Raw genomic sequence first — 16,121 nt, 5'->3', positions numbered from 1 at the left:
GCTTGTCTATGTTTTCTTAACCTCAGCCCGTATCTCTCTGTGTGAGCATGTGTGTGTGTGCAGTTCTTTATCCAACTAGTCTACTCCCAATGATGTCAGGGATGTCAGTACACAACTTGACACTTATTCTGACAAAAGGATTGGTAGTATTAACATAAAAAAAAGAACCTTTTAAACTTTTACTGAGCAATGTAAAACCCTTGAAACTACATCATTACATAAACTGTGCATTGTATATGACTTTAAAAAGTGCTGTCAATTTCAAAGCTAAGGGAAAAAACAATGATGTGAACTTTTTCAGAGTTGTCGCCTCTGCTGTTAATGGACATTTTTGCTCTTAAAGTCCCACACCATACCAGTGCTTTTGCATGTTCTTTGCTCACTTACTAAGACTAACCTATACTTTCACATCACAGCTAACCATTTTGCAAACTATGCTGTTGTGTTTTATATTTTTGGGTGTGTTTTTGCTACTTTTCCAAGCAGTCATTGTTTTTTTTTCCATTAATTGTTGCATAGTAATACAGTGGAACTATTCCAAATATGCAAAAAAAAATGCATCACAACACAACAATAAGGTAACTCTGACCAAATTGAATGCAGATTTGATGTTAACTGTGTTGGATTGTGCAACTCAAGCAAGTTTCAAGAGTTGCCAGTTGATTTTGATATGGAAATGAATTGAAATCAATGGCTTCTCAAAAAAATCCAAAATGAAAGGTAGCATTTGAAGACAGTCTGCAAAAATGTAAAGCAGTTTTGTATTTATTGTTCCCATTTTGTATAGTCTTCTAAATACACGTGCTGAGAGATTAAACCTGCATTAATTAATCTTTCGACCACTCGGTGTAAGCAAAACAAGATGAAAACACAACACTCAATTATCATTTCCTTATTAAGTTGATATGGCTAACATGATAGCAAACAGTTGACCGTTTACACATCCAGGAGCACCTAACAAATGTAACTCCAAAATTCATGGTTGATTTAGCTCTGTTTTGGTCTCCACCAAAACCTGGGAGAAAAAGCAGGCTCTTAGCCACTAAATGCTTCACTATATTCAGCAGCTAGTTTTTGCTAATTTTGTCCATCTTGTAGCTTGGTGTTGGGCAGGCATTCTAAAGTTGGGTTATCAGAGCCTTTTTTCTGATAAAAGCTGCATGCCGGCGACAGGAAATGAGGCGTAATAACTGTAGTTTGAGGGTTACATAATAAAACAAGGATCTAAAAGAGGCAAAAAGTCTCTGTAGAGCTTAGGGGAACTGCAGAGTTGCTGTGGGTTTTTCACTGCAGTGACAACTTTCAAATTACACAAAGTGATTTGATTTATAAATATTGGTGCAGCTTTAAGATATGCACATCATGACTCATCATGATCAAGTATCAGTGAGTGGAGCTGGAGTTATACTCAGCCACAGAGACAAACAGGGTGACACAAAAAAACAGCACAGACTCCCAGAGTGTTTTCTCAAAGTGAAGTTTCATTTTTAGCACATAGTTTTTTTTCCCCTCCATTCTACAGCCCCCTGTAATGTTACGTACAGTAGTAAGCCTCTCTACATTCAACCCCCCCCACCGCTGTGTTGGTCCCCAAAATATACATCTTCTTCTTCTGCATTGTCTTTATCATCTTCTCTAAGGTTTTTCTTCAACACAACAAACACAGACCATTGGGCAGACAGTGCAAATCTAGAAATTCAGTGAGATTGCTACGTAATGCGATTTTAGGTTTTTATATTTTCATTCTGTTACTGTTGCTCTTACTTATTGCCATTCTATCATGTCTAACACCATGTCTTTTCTTTCCTCTGTCATTCTCCTCCTCTGTTTTTATCTTTACTGGCTGCTTTCATCGAATCCATTCACACCTCCACTCTGACTTAAAGCATTTCTTTAAATTTGGCTAAAAATGGCCAAAGAGAGGAAACGTGACAGTGAATGGAAGCAGCGTTTTATGGCTGTCTGTGAGGCGATACCAGAGCTCTCTGCGAACACTCTCTCTTCTCTCGCTTCCTGTCCTGGAGCAGTTCTAGAATGGACAACAGGACTCTAGAACTGAAGAATATTATTGATCTGTATCATTGAGAATTCTAGAGCAGTGGGAGCTGGGGTTCCGTTTTCCCCGAGTCAGCTGACTGACTGACAATAACAATCAAGAGGGTTTGTAAATAAGCTAGCCAAAACAAAATCATAAAGTAAGCTGAGCTTTATGACAGCAAAGTCAGGTTTTGTCTGTTTTCGGTTGTGTTTTTGAACATTTTTTTTTTTGTCTGAATCACAACAATGTTTGAAATCCAACTAAATGGGAAGGTTTGTTTTTTTGGTCTGCCCAGAGTGACAGCCACATGGTGTCTGCAGGAGCAGGTTTTGAGGTGTTCACTGGTATGACTTGAATCATCAAACCTACATGAAACCTAATCCATAGGTGCTTGCCCAATGCAAATTTGAGCGCTTTGCGTCTATACTACCTGTATACCTACCTATATACCTGTGAAGAAAACAAAAAGACTAAGAAAAAATAGGGGGTCACGAGTTAATTAAAGAGCTAGAAAACAAAACATTTTTGTTTTACACAAAAGAATATTATTTTCCTCAAAAGTTTTTGCTCCGATTTGTATTTTTTGAATTTGATTACCCAACTCGAACGCACACTTGCTGCCTTTTGTTCTAAGGGATCAAATGACTGCGAACCAGTAGCATATGCGTAAATAATCTTAACTCAGGCTCCAATTTCTAGCTTTCTCCAGAGCTTTCAATCAGAACTCAGTCTTCTTCAGAAAATGGAGTTTGCTCAATTGTCATTGAGATGGCTCAGGTGCCATCATGTGACGATACATTCTGAACCGAAGTTCAATACTTAAGTCACATGAGGACCACTGAGCTATGTCTGGGACCACCAAGCAACTCCATCCGCTGATGAAGACCATGACAAGTGATTGTAAAGAAAGCTAGTAAGAGAAGCTGGAGTTAAATGTTTTTTTTTATGTCAAGCTTAAGAATGAACTTTCATGCACAAATTTGGCAATATTTGGTGTGACTGAGAAATCTATTGGAAGTTGTAACCTGGATGTTGGATTCAGCACCTGCAAATGACATGATATGCAAAGATGCAGTGTCAGCGTTTGAGAGAAGCAACCTCTTTTGTTCAAAGATGCAGTGGCAAATTAGGTGTGACCACAGCAAGTCAACCAAACTCAAACCAAACTTAAAACATAAATCCTGACTCTGTTTGAAATGCTAAATCACTCATTAACAACTCAATAAAACTTTAAATGCAAATCTGAGAGTTGCAAGTTAAATGGATTTCAAAACCTTGTTGACTCAGGCATGATTTCAAGTGAGTGTTCTGAAAAATTGCTGGTCTGAATAGTTTTTGAATGTTTGGTTACGAAGCAGCCGACAGCATCTCAAGCGTCAAAAAAACAATCAATCGATTTGTTTTACGATACATTCAGATTCAAACCCTGTCCTTCAGGAAGGAGAGAAGGAGAGAGAGAGAAAAAGAAGCAAAGAGAGAACAGTTTCCTCTCGTTCTCTATCACTCTATCTACGCACATCTCCTATTCACTGATTCACTCACTGGTTACACACCAACACACACACTCACACACGCACACATACACAACCTGACCATCATCTTCAAATAAGGTTACATTTCCTGATCAAATAGAAAATAAATAGCATCATTATCAGTTTTCCACAAAATGAACAAGATCATACAAAAACCAAGAAAATAAACAACATAATTACAAAGCAAAATCATTTTTCATCAAATAAATGTACACAAAAAAGTACCTTTAAGACAATGTGAATATCAAGGACGCAACAGGAGTAAAAACAAGAGTGGGGGGTAAACATTTGAGTGTGACACCCACTTCTTGTTTAACCCCCTAAAAACATACAGATTATCCTGAAAGAATGAAAATATTGCTAAAATATTTTTTTTTCTGTTTTTTTTTCACCTTCTCTTTATCCCATCACTCTATCATAATAATCAGACAAGAATAAACAGATTTTTGTTGGTTCACACCGAAAAAGTTATCGTCGTCGTGGTCGCCATTTAGCAGCGTCAGGTCTGCTGAGCCTAAAGGAACAGACAGTCTGGGTTCAGAAATTCAACTGGATTATGGTGTTTTTCTTTTGGTTTGAGACACATGTGGCGCACTTCATTCAGCCTCTAGTAACCTCTTTGTTGGGTGGGGCATACTGATCTGCTTGGATTCATTTCTGGGTTTATGCTTGGGGGGCTCTAAACTTTAACTTCATAAAATGTGACCAAGACAAATTTAAGTAAATTTGTTAAACTTTTAACCAAAACATTCTCAAAAAAGCATCATTGTGTGCTGCAACATCAAAATTAAAGGTACCCTGTGGAGTTTTTGACCAACAGTAGCGGTATGGAGTGGTGTTTTTATGAGCGGGTCCTCCTTTTGTTTGTATCGCACATCAGCGATTCACATCATGCCACTGGGATCACCCTTTTCCTCTGATTGACAGTTGGGGGAACTGTTAGCTAGCAAACATGGATGTAAACAATGCACGAGTTAAAATATTTTTTAAAATTGGCTATGCAAGTGTTTTATGAGTAAGGAAATGCATTCAATGCAATTGTTAGGCCTCAATGATACCCACAATGTGATTTGGTGAGTAACGCTGAATGTAAACATAACTTTGTTGTTTATAAGAAAACTCCACAGTGCACCTTTAAACAAAAAATTACATAGTAATGACCTTTAAATGTGGAATGTTGTTCAATTTATATGCAGTATCCCCTTTTAAAGTCCACCCACCACACCGCCAAAATCCAAAATGTCAAAATAAAAGAAAAACAGCCACCACAAAACCAGTTCATTCCTCCCCTGCTTAAGGTCTGTTAAAGGGGAATTCCGCTGAATTTCAGCACTCACATTATGGCCTCATACAGTTAACGTGTGATGTGAATTCAGAATTCAAGCCGGCCTTCCCCTTTATGGTATCTGCTACACTAGTGTTTCTCCCATAATACACTACAGAAATATCCAGAGACATATGTATATATATAAAAACATTATCATCATCATCATCATCAGTAGTACTTAGAGTAGAGTAGAGTAGTAGTAGTAGAGTAACAAGTAAGAAGAAGGAACGTTATTGTACTTTATATCATTATTAACTTAATCAGTGGTTATTTAACCTTGAGGGACTTTAGGCTCGTCCTTTTGTGGAACCCGACAGAATGGGAGAGGAGTTAGCGCCAGAAGTAGCTGTGTGATTGAATATGTATGTACTCCAGTATGTAGCTGTAGCTGTTTGTATGAAATATTTTGGTGCATCAATCAGTTGTTGGTGTGTGAGATTTGTTTGACCTGGATACACTCTCTGAAGCTCTGTCTTCTCATATTTACAGTAAATATGTGCCTGCATTTGTGTGTGTGTGTGTGTGTGTGTGTTTGTGTTTGTGTGTGTGTGTGTGTGTGTGTGTGTGTGTGTGTGTGTGTGTGTGTGTGTGTGTGTGTGTGTGTGTGTGTGTGTGTGTGTGTGTGTGTGTGTGTGTGTGAGGGTTTGTGGGTCTGGTCTGTGCGACAATAGGTTTAGGACATTTGTGTGAAATTGCTTCTTTTGTTTATCAATGTATTGTGCTGTCCACGCATGAAATAAGCATCTGTGACCAAAAGATAAATACGAGGCCACAGTACAGACTCAGTTGGTTAAATGTTGAGACAAGTTAGACACATGTTAAACTTGGTTAGTGCTGCACCAAAAGAAAAAATTTGATCTCTTACTTTTAGGCAGGTTCGAAGCAGGCCAGCTACCGATTTTAGGCACTGACCTGCAGTTTAATAAACCAGCCTTTACTTAAAATGACAGTCTGCACTTTTGGACAATATTCATCTTATGATCTGCAACATAATGTGTGTATAGCAAAAAGTGAACCAGTTTCACACAACTCTGTCAGGAAAAAGGTACATTTCTTACCTTGGATCACTGAGTTTGCGCACTTTTTAAAAAACGCTACCCCCTCGATGATACAAGATAGAAAAACATTGTATTTGTTTTGTACCTTTCTCTGTCTCCCAACACTTTCACCATCAACTTCATGTCTTCTCCCTGTCCCCTAACCCCTGTGTTATCCAATCGCTGTAGAGCAGCACCTAGGTGGCACTCTCCCCAGCTCCAGAGGAGGCCCCGCTGGGTTTGGGCTCGGGCTTGTCAGAGTGAGCCGTCAGCGGGGACGAAGGGGTCGGCGGGTCCCCTCTCTCGCCTCGCTCCTGGAGGTTGCGCTGGTTCCTGGCGGCCTCGGTGAGCATCTGCATCCGGCGCTCCTGGTGCTCCTCCAGGCCTCGCCAGAGCTCTGCACGCTCCCTCTCTCGCTTCAGCTCCCTGGAAAGGCAGGTTGAGAGAAAGAAGAGAAAAATAGAGGGACAAAAAGTAAAGGAAAGAAAGAGGGAGGGAACCTGATGAACAAGCTAATGATGCATCCATGACTCGCAGGCAACACATTTGTATTTTTCTCCCTTGTCGAACAGCGGTCGTAGCGGTTGTAAAGACTGCTGAAGTGAGAAATGGAGGATAAGGAGAAGAGAGAAAGAGAACTGCTGGAGGAGAGATTGATGAAAGAAGAAAGGTGAAGGTGAAATAATGTAAATGCTATGATTCTTATAAAAGCCCTTTAAATTCCTTGAAATGTTTCTTGTAAAGGAATAGTTCAACATTTTGGCATAATTTTTTGCTCTCTTTCTAACTTATACAGAAAGATGACAAAGAAAGATGTCTCTTTCTGGAGATGCTTCTGCCTCTAGCTCGTAACTGTCTTCATTGCCATCACTGGCAGACGGTTATTGTGTATTGACAAAGTTTGGCTTTGCTATATTCGCTTCCCATTTGTAGTTATACTGTATGTGCCTAATTAGTTAACTACTAGTGTTGTGACTACATCTGTCTATTGGCATATCCCACCATGAAGCCTGTGGGTTATGCAACAACAAGGGAAGGGAAATTTCTCCACTCGTTTGTCCTTAAGACAGTTCTTCTCCACAGACTTGGTGCAGATTTACTGGGGTACTTGTGTTTCCTGGGAGGATGCGCTGCCTGAAAGTCTAGAGTCAGGGAAAAAAAGTCACAGTTGCACAATAAACACCACAGATTACATGGACTGTAACGTCTTTGCCTGTAGACTGCAGACAGACAATGATCGATATATGTGTGTATTTTGGGGTAGGAATAGGGTAAATCCCCCTGCCCAGAGGTGGGTATGTGCTGTATACCTGAGTATACACAGCACCAGGGGCTAGCTGCTTCTCCCGTCTTTATGCTAAGCTAGGCTAAACACATCCTGTTTCCAGCTCCATACTTTACAAACATATAAGTCTGACATTTGACCCCCTTATTTCCCTGTTAGAAAAAAAAAGCAACTGCAACTTTTTTGGAAATGCTTAACGATTCCCGATAGTATCCGCTATCTTGAGTTTGAAACAGGGTAATGAATAAGTGGAATCATGATGTGGTCTGTGTTCAAAACATGACGTAATTGATCCATACTTACAATGTGAAATTTAATGTGATGGACAATGGAACAAATACCATCTAAGGCATGACTTAGGAGCCTTCTATTTCTCCCTCTTGTTGTCACTGTTGTATCCAGTGACACAAATACACACACAAAGAGTGTGAGTCATACTCACTTCTGTTTCTCCACTTTGTAGGAGGCAGTGAGGTCATCAAACAGCTTGCTGTTCATCTCCATGAAGGTCTTTAGCACGTTGTAGATCAGAGACACGATGGTCCTGAAGGGATGGAGATAAAACATAATTCATATGGCGGATCATCTGTCCCATAAGATTGTGGGTTAGGAAACAGAAAAGCCTGTGTTTTCGGGGGAGACTGATCTACTATCAACTGTATGTGTTGCCTAAACAATAACACTTGGATTAATCAGTGTCCCTGGGAGGTTATTAGCCTGTTAGTTGATAGGAGGCTTGTAAAGAGCTTGCAGCAGCTGCTTAATGCATCAGTAATAATAATCCATTAGTATATTTATTATAGTACAACACTCTGGACAATGAGTACTATTGATACTCAAGTATATTTTGCTGGTAAATGGAATGGAGTTTTTTTTCACTGTATGGTTGCTGATTTTATTTAAATAAAGGGTCGATATGCTTCTTTCATCATCGAGTATTAACATGAGCCACAAGAATGAATGACCTACAGGGGGAACATGGATTATTTTGGTATCTGTGAGCTAAAATGTTATTTATTGCACGTTGGAGCGGGACCAAACTGCACAGCTCCACTTTTATGTCAGCTCTGACTGCGGAGTGTCGGATGACCTTTTTGGATGTTGCTTTTTTTTTCTCACATAAGTTGACCAACAGGCCAAGCAAAAACACGGTGCATCCTTTAAAAGGTCCTCACTGTTTCCAATTTGAGTGTTCAAAGGTTTTAAGGGAGCTGACGAGTTAGATGACAGACAGTGGCGTTGCTTTTATCCTGATTGGAGCTATAAAACACACCCCCATTGACTGGACAGCAGACCAACTGGGAGTGCTTTAAAATTTACTTTCCGTCCAAACAGTGATAAAGCTTGAGGTTACACCCAAATTAACCAGAAGCTAAAAACAAAAGCTATAAATGGAGTTATGAGTTGTATTGATTTGTGTGTGTTGGTGTTCATATGTGCAACTGACTGGTTCCAGTGCTCCTTGGAGACTCTGTAGAGGGTGGCGAACACCAGCGGCAGGATGACTTGACAGTTCTCCTCTATCAGACTGAGGATGTATTCATTGTTCCAGAAGTAAAGTGCCCGCTCCGCTACCTGAAACACAGACACACACACAGAAGAGTCGACTTTATCGAAGTTGGATCCTTTTTATCGGACTGCTATTTCTGCTCATAGTTTTTGAAGTTTTTGACTTTTTTCTACAGTGTCTTTTGGTGGATCATGTTTTCGATATTGATATATAATAAATCTGGAGGCAATTAGGTTACTGTTATTAAGCTTATTACTCCCAAAACAGTTTGTTTTTAACATGAGAGTAAGAGTTGACTTGTGTAGCTATTTTGGGACAATATTTGAGTATAACAAAACACGTTTTTAGATACTACTTTTAGACATTCCGGTATGGTTTAAATGCAGAAAGGGATGTAGTGTTAACCTGGAAGTGAGGGCTGGAGATACAGGCAGCGATCTGTTTGAAAAGCGGCTCCTGGACCCTAATGAACTGAGATGGCTCAATCACATCCAGGATCTCCTCGATCTCCCCCAGGAACATCACCTAAATCACATACACACCAATACACACACGTTTATAATACAGCAAAGACAGAAAAAATGTTAAGATGCTCCCAGACATTTTTCTTTTATCAGCTATCTCACCTCTTTCTGCGTGCAGGTTTTTGGCCAGTACTTGAGCAGCCCTCTGATGATCTGCAGAGAAAATACGAAACACATGAATATAAATAAACACTGCAGCCATCAGCACAGCAGGGTAGCTGGCTGGCAGGCATCCATCCGTACCATCTTCATTGCTTCATATTCATACTCTGGCTAGTGCATTAAGAAATATGTTGTTAACTTTGTACTGAGTCTCATTCTTACTGTCCTGATTAGGATGAATGAAGATGTAGGGTATAGTAAATACTCTAATTCAACCTCTGACAGGCAGAGTTTACATTGGTGAACTACTTACAGGTCTAACATTGATTATAATATTTGATGGTCATGTGACTGGCAATAATATTAAAGAATAAATTCAGTTTATTACAACTTGAGTCTTATTTTTGTAGTTTTGTCCATCATGACTCTCAGTTATGGTAACACTGCACTCACTAAAATAAATGCTGAAATCCGAAATGTTGGTAATAATCCCTAATTACAAAGTCAAACTTTGTATGTTAGAGCAACGTTGAATCAGGGAGTCTTTAAACTATGTTGGAGGTTTACAACAGACAGTTTGGAGTAAATTTTTGTTTGCCTTCAATTTCCAAGTTTTTTTTGTCCAAATAACTTCTGCTAACCTTTGGGTTGTTAAAAAGCAGTAATAATTGATTTTTTAGCATTCACTTGAAGTAAAGGTTTTGTCCACCTGATGAATACAAGTCCAATATTAACTCTCCTTTAAGATCTGTTTCATTTCCACAAACCCCTGAGGAGAATATCTGACTCTTTAGCTGTTAAATGCTCCACTATGTTCACCAGCTAGTTTCTAACTCTGTCTGTCTACTGTTTGCTTCTGGTCATTTAGTGTACAGTGGATTTATCAGAGCTTTTTCACTAATAACAGCTGCCTGCAGCGTGGAAACAAGGTTAATGAGAGCAATACAACTGAACCAAAAACATCTAAGTCGTGGGCCCCATAACAAAAACAAAGATGCTAAAACGCTCTGTAGGGCTGAGGGGAACTGCAAAGTTCATCACTATGAGTGACATCTTTCACATCAACATTGATTTTGACCCACTGTTCAAATAAGAATATTGTTTAGTGCAGCTTTAAAACTTCTATGGAACTTCTATGATTGAACCATCTGACTTTCTGTAGCCAAATGGCCAAAACTACAAAAATAAGTTCAAATATCTAACAAACCAGAATTATCCTTTAAATTTGATTAGCAAGCGTTTTGTTTTAAGTATAGTAAGGTGATAAGAAACAGACTTACATATTCAGTGACTGTAGCATCTTTCTCCATAAACTGCACCACACAGTAGGCCAGCTGTAAGGACAGAGGAGAGGAGGTTAGAACACACACACCAATGCAAAAACACACACACATGTTCCCTGAAGCTGTCAAGCAGACAAGGGGGATCTTAGCACTTATCCCTCCGGATTACACACTGCTAAAGATTGGAAAGACAAGTTTTCCAATGGTGTCTGTGTGTGTGTATAGTTCTACACCAGCTCTTGTCTCCTCCTATATGATCTACCATCATTTCTCATTACTCAGCGAATGTGTGCGTACGTGTGTGTGTGTGGTGTGTGTGTGTGCATGTGTGTGTTTTGCGGTTGCCCCCTCCACCCAGGCCGGTTGCCGTGGCGAGAGGGCACCGTGGCGACGGAGACTGTGTGTGCGTGTGTTTACTTCGGAAGGAGTGATGTCACACACACAAATTCCCTTCAGGGCAACGTGAGATAGAGTTTAGTCCTCTTGTCTCTGCCTCTGTCTTCTCTCTTCGGTCCTACTTATATCTTTGCCTTGTTCACATTATTAATGTACTGGTCCATTTTATGACTTTCAGATAAGTACAATCAAATGTCGATAACATAAAAGTATGCTGGATTGTCCAGTTTTACACTTACACAGACAGCAGAGGATGTGTACTGTCAGATTGCTGATGGTTGTTCTCTATCTTTTTGTAGGACAATCCGTTTTTACTTCCTTTTCTTCTCTTTTTTTATTGTTTCTTTCCCTGTCTCATGCTTGACCTGACGCTCCATTGTCTGTCTCTGTCTCTGTCTGGTTTTCACATCTTCCACAGCTTTCATCTTTTTTCCTGTTTAATCCCTTTCCTTCTTTGTCTACTCCACTCGCTCCATCCCTAACTTTCCTGTCCTTCACTCACACCACGGCATGGTTACAGAAGCACAGAGAAGGGGGGAGCGGCGGCTTAAAGCAGGGATGTCAAGCTTGAATAAAAAGAAAAGCAGGAAAAATGGGAGGATTAAAATATAGGTGCTGAGCGGTCAAACTATTTAAAGCATTAGCGAGGCATTAGAGAAATCGCTCGGGGTAAATATGATGTTGGATTCTGTTGTCAGGTCAGGCTTTGTGGGTGCAGGAGGCCGTTGTTAGGCTAAGGATTATGGGCACTGTAGACTTTTAAAGGCTGAAAGGCTGAGATTGTACCAATATTGATTTGTCAAGGCTACAGGTCAAATTAGGCTCTATTTTTGGGGATAAAGTCGTTGTAGAGAATTCTAATATTCTCTCTTGCCTGTGAATTTGTTAGGACCTGCACATTACACAGTTCTTGCTATTATTTTGTCAGGTTCTGTACAAATCTTTGAATTGTGCTGACTTAGTCATAGTTTCATTTAGTTTAAAGTAAAACTGAATTTTTATTTCTCCTCCCTGGAGCACTGGGGCACATCACAGCCACTGTATAGCCTATGAATATTGATACAGGGCATTGTTCTCCCCTTTTTCAACAGATGACCATTAGCAATTTAAGACATCTATCCCTTTACAACACTCACTATTTGGAAAGACCCATCGTGCTGTATCTCACTCAGAAAATGGAAGGTAACAAGCTAAGCTAAGCAGCTTTCATTTTGTAGTTGAAAGCTAGTTAGCTAACTAGCTTTGGCTAGTCGCTCATGTGCGAGCATAACCGGTTTACAACATGTAAGGTCCACCAACTTGGACAGCCACTTCCAGTTTCGACTGTATTTCGCAAGTCAGCAAATCGTTGCATATTGTAGATTATAAAGCGAAGTAGAGCAGGTTTCATGTGAATAAGCAGATGCTGGAGTCTAGCCAATAAAGCAATCTAGCCAAATTTAAAGAGGATTTTGTTATCTGTACTGGATTATACAAAAGCATAGACCACCGTCTGGAGTTTTGGGATTTTTCATTTAATTTTTCATTTAAAATTTCATTTCTTGAAATTCGTTGATCTTCATCTCTTATCAGTCTCTGTTTTTGGTCTCTATCTTCACTCACAAATTGGCTGTGGTAAAATGTCACAAATTGGATGTGGTAAAATGGCACGTGCGCGACTCACATCTATGGTTGACTCGGACCATGCAGTGACAGGGTGTTTAGCTAGCGATAGCTGTCTTTTTTCCATGGGTCCAGTTCTGCCAAGGGCAAATGACCGGACTCTCAAAACTCACAGCATCAAGTAGTCCTTAAACCTCAGTACTGCATACGCTACTCCGTGATTCAAACATGACACGAAGTAACTAACATGCAGAGTAGTACAAGAACGTACGCAAGTGCTAAAATCACAAATGGGACCAAGCAACAGCTAACAGTGTCCCTCTGGTTGTGTGGCTGTTCGACCTGAAGTGATATCACAAACTATTTTTAGTGCATACTAAACAGGTTATTACAGCATTCAAATTGGAGTACTAACGTCATCAGTCTGAACCAAAAATAACCCCCCATGGAAAAACACTAATGTATAGGGTGCTTTCACAGCAGAAAAAAAAAAATTAAATTTCTCATTTTGGTACTTACACCTGTGACCCAATAAGTACTCAATTTGGAACCATGATGTGTAACCATGCCGTGGCTAAACACTATAGCTCTAAAAGCTGTTATTACAATTCAGTGACACGATATAAATAAGAAAACTCTTCACAGACTACAGAAAAAGAGGATTCAAATGTACTTCACGGTGCTGAGAAACCTTCAAGATTATTAAAATGTGCTGCTGGGGTTTTATATTTTGATATTTAGATCCAGAACTGGGTCACTCCTGCGCAGCCACACCTATTGAGTGCAAAACTGCTGTCCACTAGCACTGTTTCCCCCGTGACCCTGTCAAAAGGAGTGTGTCTTTGAGTGTGTGAATAATGTATGTGTGTGAACCACAGGGAGAGAGACGGGGAGGAGAAATGTAGGGCACGGTGATGCTGAGGCCCAGAATACACAAAAACAAACACCCACAAATACACACACACACACACACACACACACACACACACACACACACACACACACACACACACACACACACACACACACATACAACCACACACACACACACACACACACACACACACACACACACACACACACACACACACACACACACACACACACACACACACACACACACACTCTTGTTTCTCTGTCTCTGTGAGGACACTCATTGACATAATGCATTCCCTATTCCCTTACCCTAACGTCAACCATCACAACTGAATGCCTAACCCCAACCCTTACCCTCACCCTGACCTAAACCTGATTCTAACCTGAACCTTAAAACCAAGTCTTAACCTTCAAACAGCCCTTTAAAGGTATGAGGACCAGCCTAAATGTCCTCACTTTCCCAAATGTCTAAAACGCAAACTGGTCCTCACAAAGATAGAAGTACCAGTACACGCACAAACACACACATACCACAGACCAGTTTTTGGAGAACAAACTGTACCTCCCGCATAATCAAATAATTTGTGACACAAATAAAATGAACAGACACACACACGCACACAAACATGAACACACACACACATGAACGCGATAGACTGGCTGCCATCTGTGTAATCAAATATTATAACCCAAACAAACATACTCATACACGAACAGACACAAACCAAAGGCAAACACTCTCTGTGTGTAATTCAAGGTTGAGTAAATCTCTCTGCAGTGTTATCCGTGACTCAACTCTGTCTCCTAGTGTTAGATTTGATACATTGCAGAAACCACTAACTACCATTGCGATGGTCTACATAGAGCTTTGTTTTGAGAGGTAATATATCATATATACTTGATTCCTAGGTTTTATCCTTACACATGCATGTGAAATTCAAGCCTAATGTTTGTAGCCACAGTTAACTGTTACATAAAATACAAGAGACAAATCACACCAATAGGAGATTTTGTGATGGTGATTGGAACCAAACTCCTCCGTCAGTTTACTGCTAGAACAAAACAAAGGAGGTACAGCGAAGGAGCAGTAGATCTAGTTCTGTGGCGGGTGTTGGATTGGAGTCTCTAAAGACTACAGTAAAGAATGTTTCAATCCGGAGAAGAACTGCGCACTAACCTTGAAGGATTTCTGGGTTTGAAAAATATTTTTAGTTGGACAAGATATAAAAATTATTTCAGTAGCTTTTACACCCTGAAAACACAGAACATCAGCAAACAGCATCAGTATTGGCCTTCAAAAGTCATAAGAACACACATGGAAAAACTGTTGCAAACTGCATCAACAAATTTTGCTGCTGTGTAATAGCATTTGTTGTGTTACATGAAACATAAATTGGTGTCAGAAACAGATGGTAAGTTTTCACTGCTAAAGCTATCAAAAGAAACAACTGGCAAAGCTAGCCTTTCTAAACAAGTCTAATATGTAAAGAAAAAAATTTAAATATCAGCGTATCGAGGATTATATCACTGACCTGTGCATGGAAGATGGAAAGGGACTTTGCTGTGTGTAGTGGGATGAGGACCCGAACCAGGAACTGCTTATGTTCGGCCTTCAGAGGCAAGGCGAAGCCGTTTATGATGCTGGAGAAGAGGAGAGGAGACGAGAGAACAGTCAAAGTTACCATTACAGTGGTGCATGAACTCCTTCATTTCCTATCATGTTTGCTTCCTTCCTGGGAAAAATAACAACGTGAAGTTTTTCACTTCTGCCACATTGTCTGTCTTTCAGTTAGAATATGTCAAAAACACAAGACATGATTATGCGAGGAGATTAAAGCTGCATCTAATACATTTGAGAAGCTGGAAAAGGTGAATGTTTGGGGTTAACCCTTTTTCACTTGATAAATGACTTAAATTGATTAGCAAAACTGTGGTTGATACATTCTTGGTCAGTCAACCAATCAATTGATCAACTAACCGTTTCAGCAGGTGATCCAGGTCAGCTGTTAGATAAATCAAATATGAGAAAAGAACCCTGATCCGATCCTAGGGCTCCACAGGAACATGTAGCATTGTTTTTTGCAACTTCATAGCTCATGGCATTGTAAGTCCATTGTAACTTTAACGTATTTGGACTATTAGTTTAGTTCTCTGCAAAGAAGCTGGTATTTTAACTCTAAAGAGAGCGGCAAAATTGACATTTATTTACATCACGTATTACTCCAAAAACTGCCAATTCACATCTGCAGCTGTCTGTGTGGTGGAGTCTATTCTTGTACTGACTCCATTTCCAAGTGACTGGACAAACGCGTGGTCTGCTCTTTTCACTACTCCACTGACTGACACTGTAGTAGTTCAGCCTACAGATAGAAAGGTATGAGCAGTGGAAGAGTGGGAACTAAACTTGGAAAGTATGACACTTATTTAGCAGTAACTCTGAGTTGTTTATCAGTTTTATATTTGTGTCTCTGTATCAGTCTACCTGTCTGAAACACGACTGTCGGTCTGCCTTCATTCTCTAACAGCATATTTGTCTGTTTCATAGAAGATTCCTTCAATAATATCTCACTCCTGCTGTTCCTCTAATCTGTCTGTCTGCCTCCCTCTCA

At 39.9% G+C, this 16,121-nt stretch overlaps 1 protein-coding gene across 1 annotated transcript in view; it reads right to left on the bottom strand.

Moving 5' to 3' along the window:
* Positions 1 to 6,131: 6,131 nt before the first annotated feature.
* Positions 6,132 to 16,121, bottom strand: part of ppp2r5b (protein phosphatase 2, regulatory subunit B', beta) — a 35,050-nt gene continuing 25,060 nt past the window's right edge. The window contains exons 7-13 of the mRNA XM_040141629.1: positions 15,045 to 15,153; positions 10,636 to 10,689; positions 9,356 to 9,406; positions 9,135 to 9,254; positions 8,667 to 8,794; positions 7,662 to 7,763; positions 6,132 to 6,360 (exon numbers count right to left, since the gene is read on the bottom strand). Coding sequence (XP_039997563.1) covers positions 6,132 to 6,360; positions 7,662 to 7,763; positions 8,667 to 8,794; positions 9,135 to 9,254; positions 9,356 to 9,406; positions 10,636 to 10,689; positions 15,045 to 15,153 — 793 coding nt within the window. The remainder of the gene's footprint in view (positions 6,361 to 7,661; positions 7,764 to 8,666; positions 8,795 to 9,134; positions 9,255 to 9,355; positions 9,407 to 10,635; positions 10,690 to 15,044; positions 15,154 to 16,121) is intronic.

This window comes from Xiphias gladius, chromosome 12 (assembly GCF_016859285.1).
Source record: "Xiphias gladius isolate SHS-SW01 ecotype Sanya breed wild chromosome 12, ASM1685928v1, whole genome shotgun sequence".
Classification (NCBI taxonomy): domain Eukaryota; kingdom Metazoa; phylum Chordata; class Actinopteri; order Istiophoriformes; family Xiphiidae; genus Xiphias; species Xiphias gladius.
The sequence above is the reverse complement of the archived record's forward strand: the minus strand, read 5'-3'. Positions and strand labels throughout refer to the sequence as shown.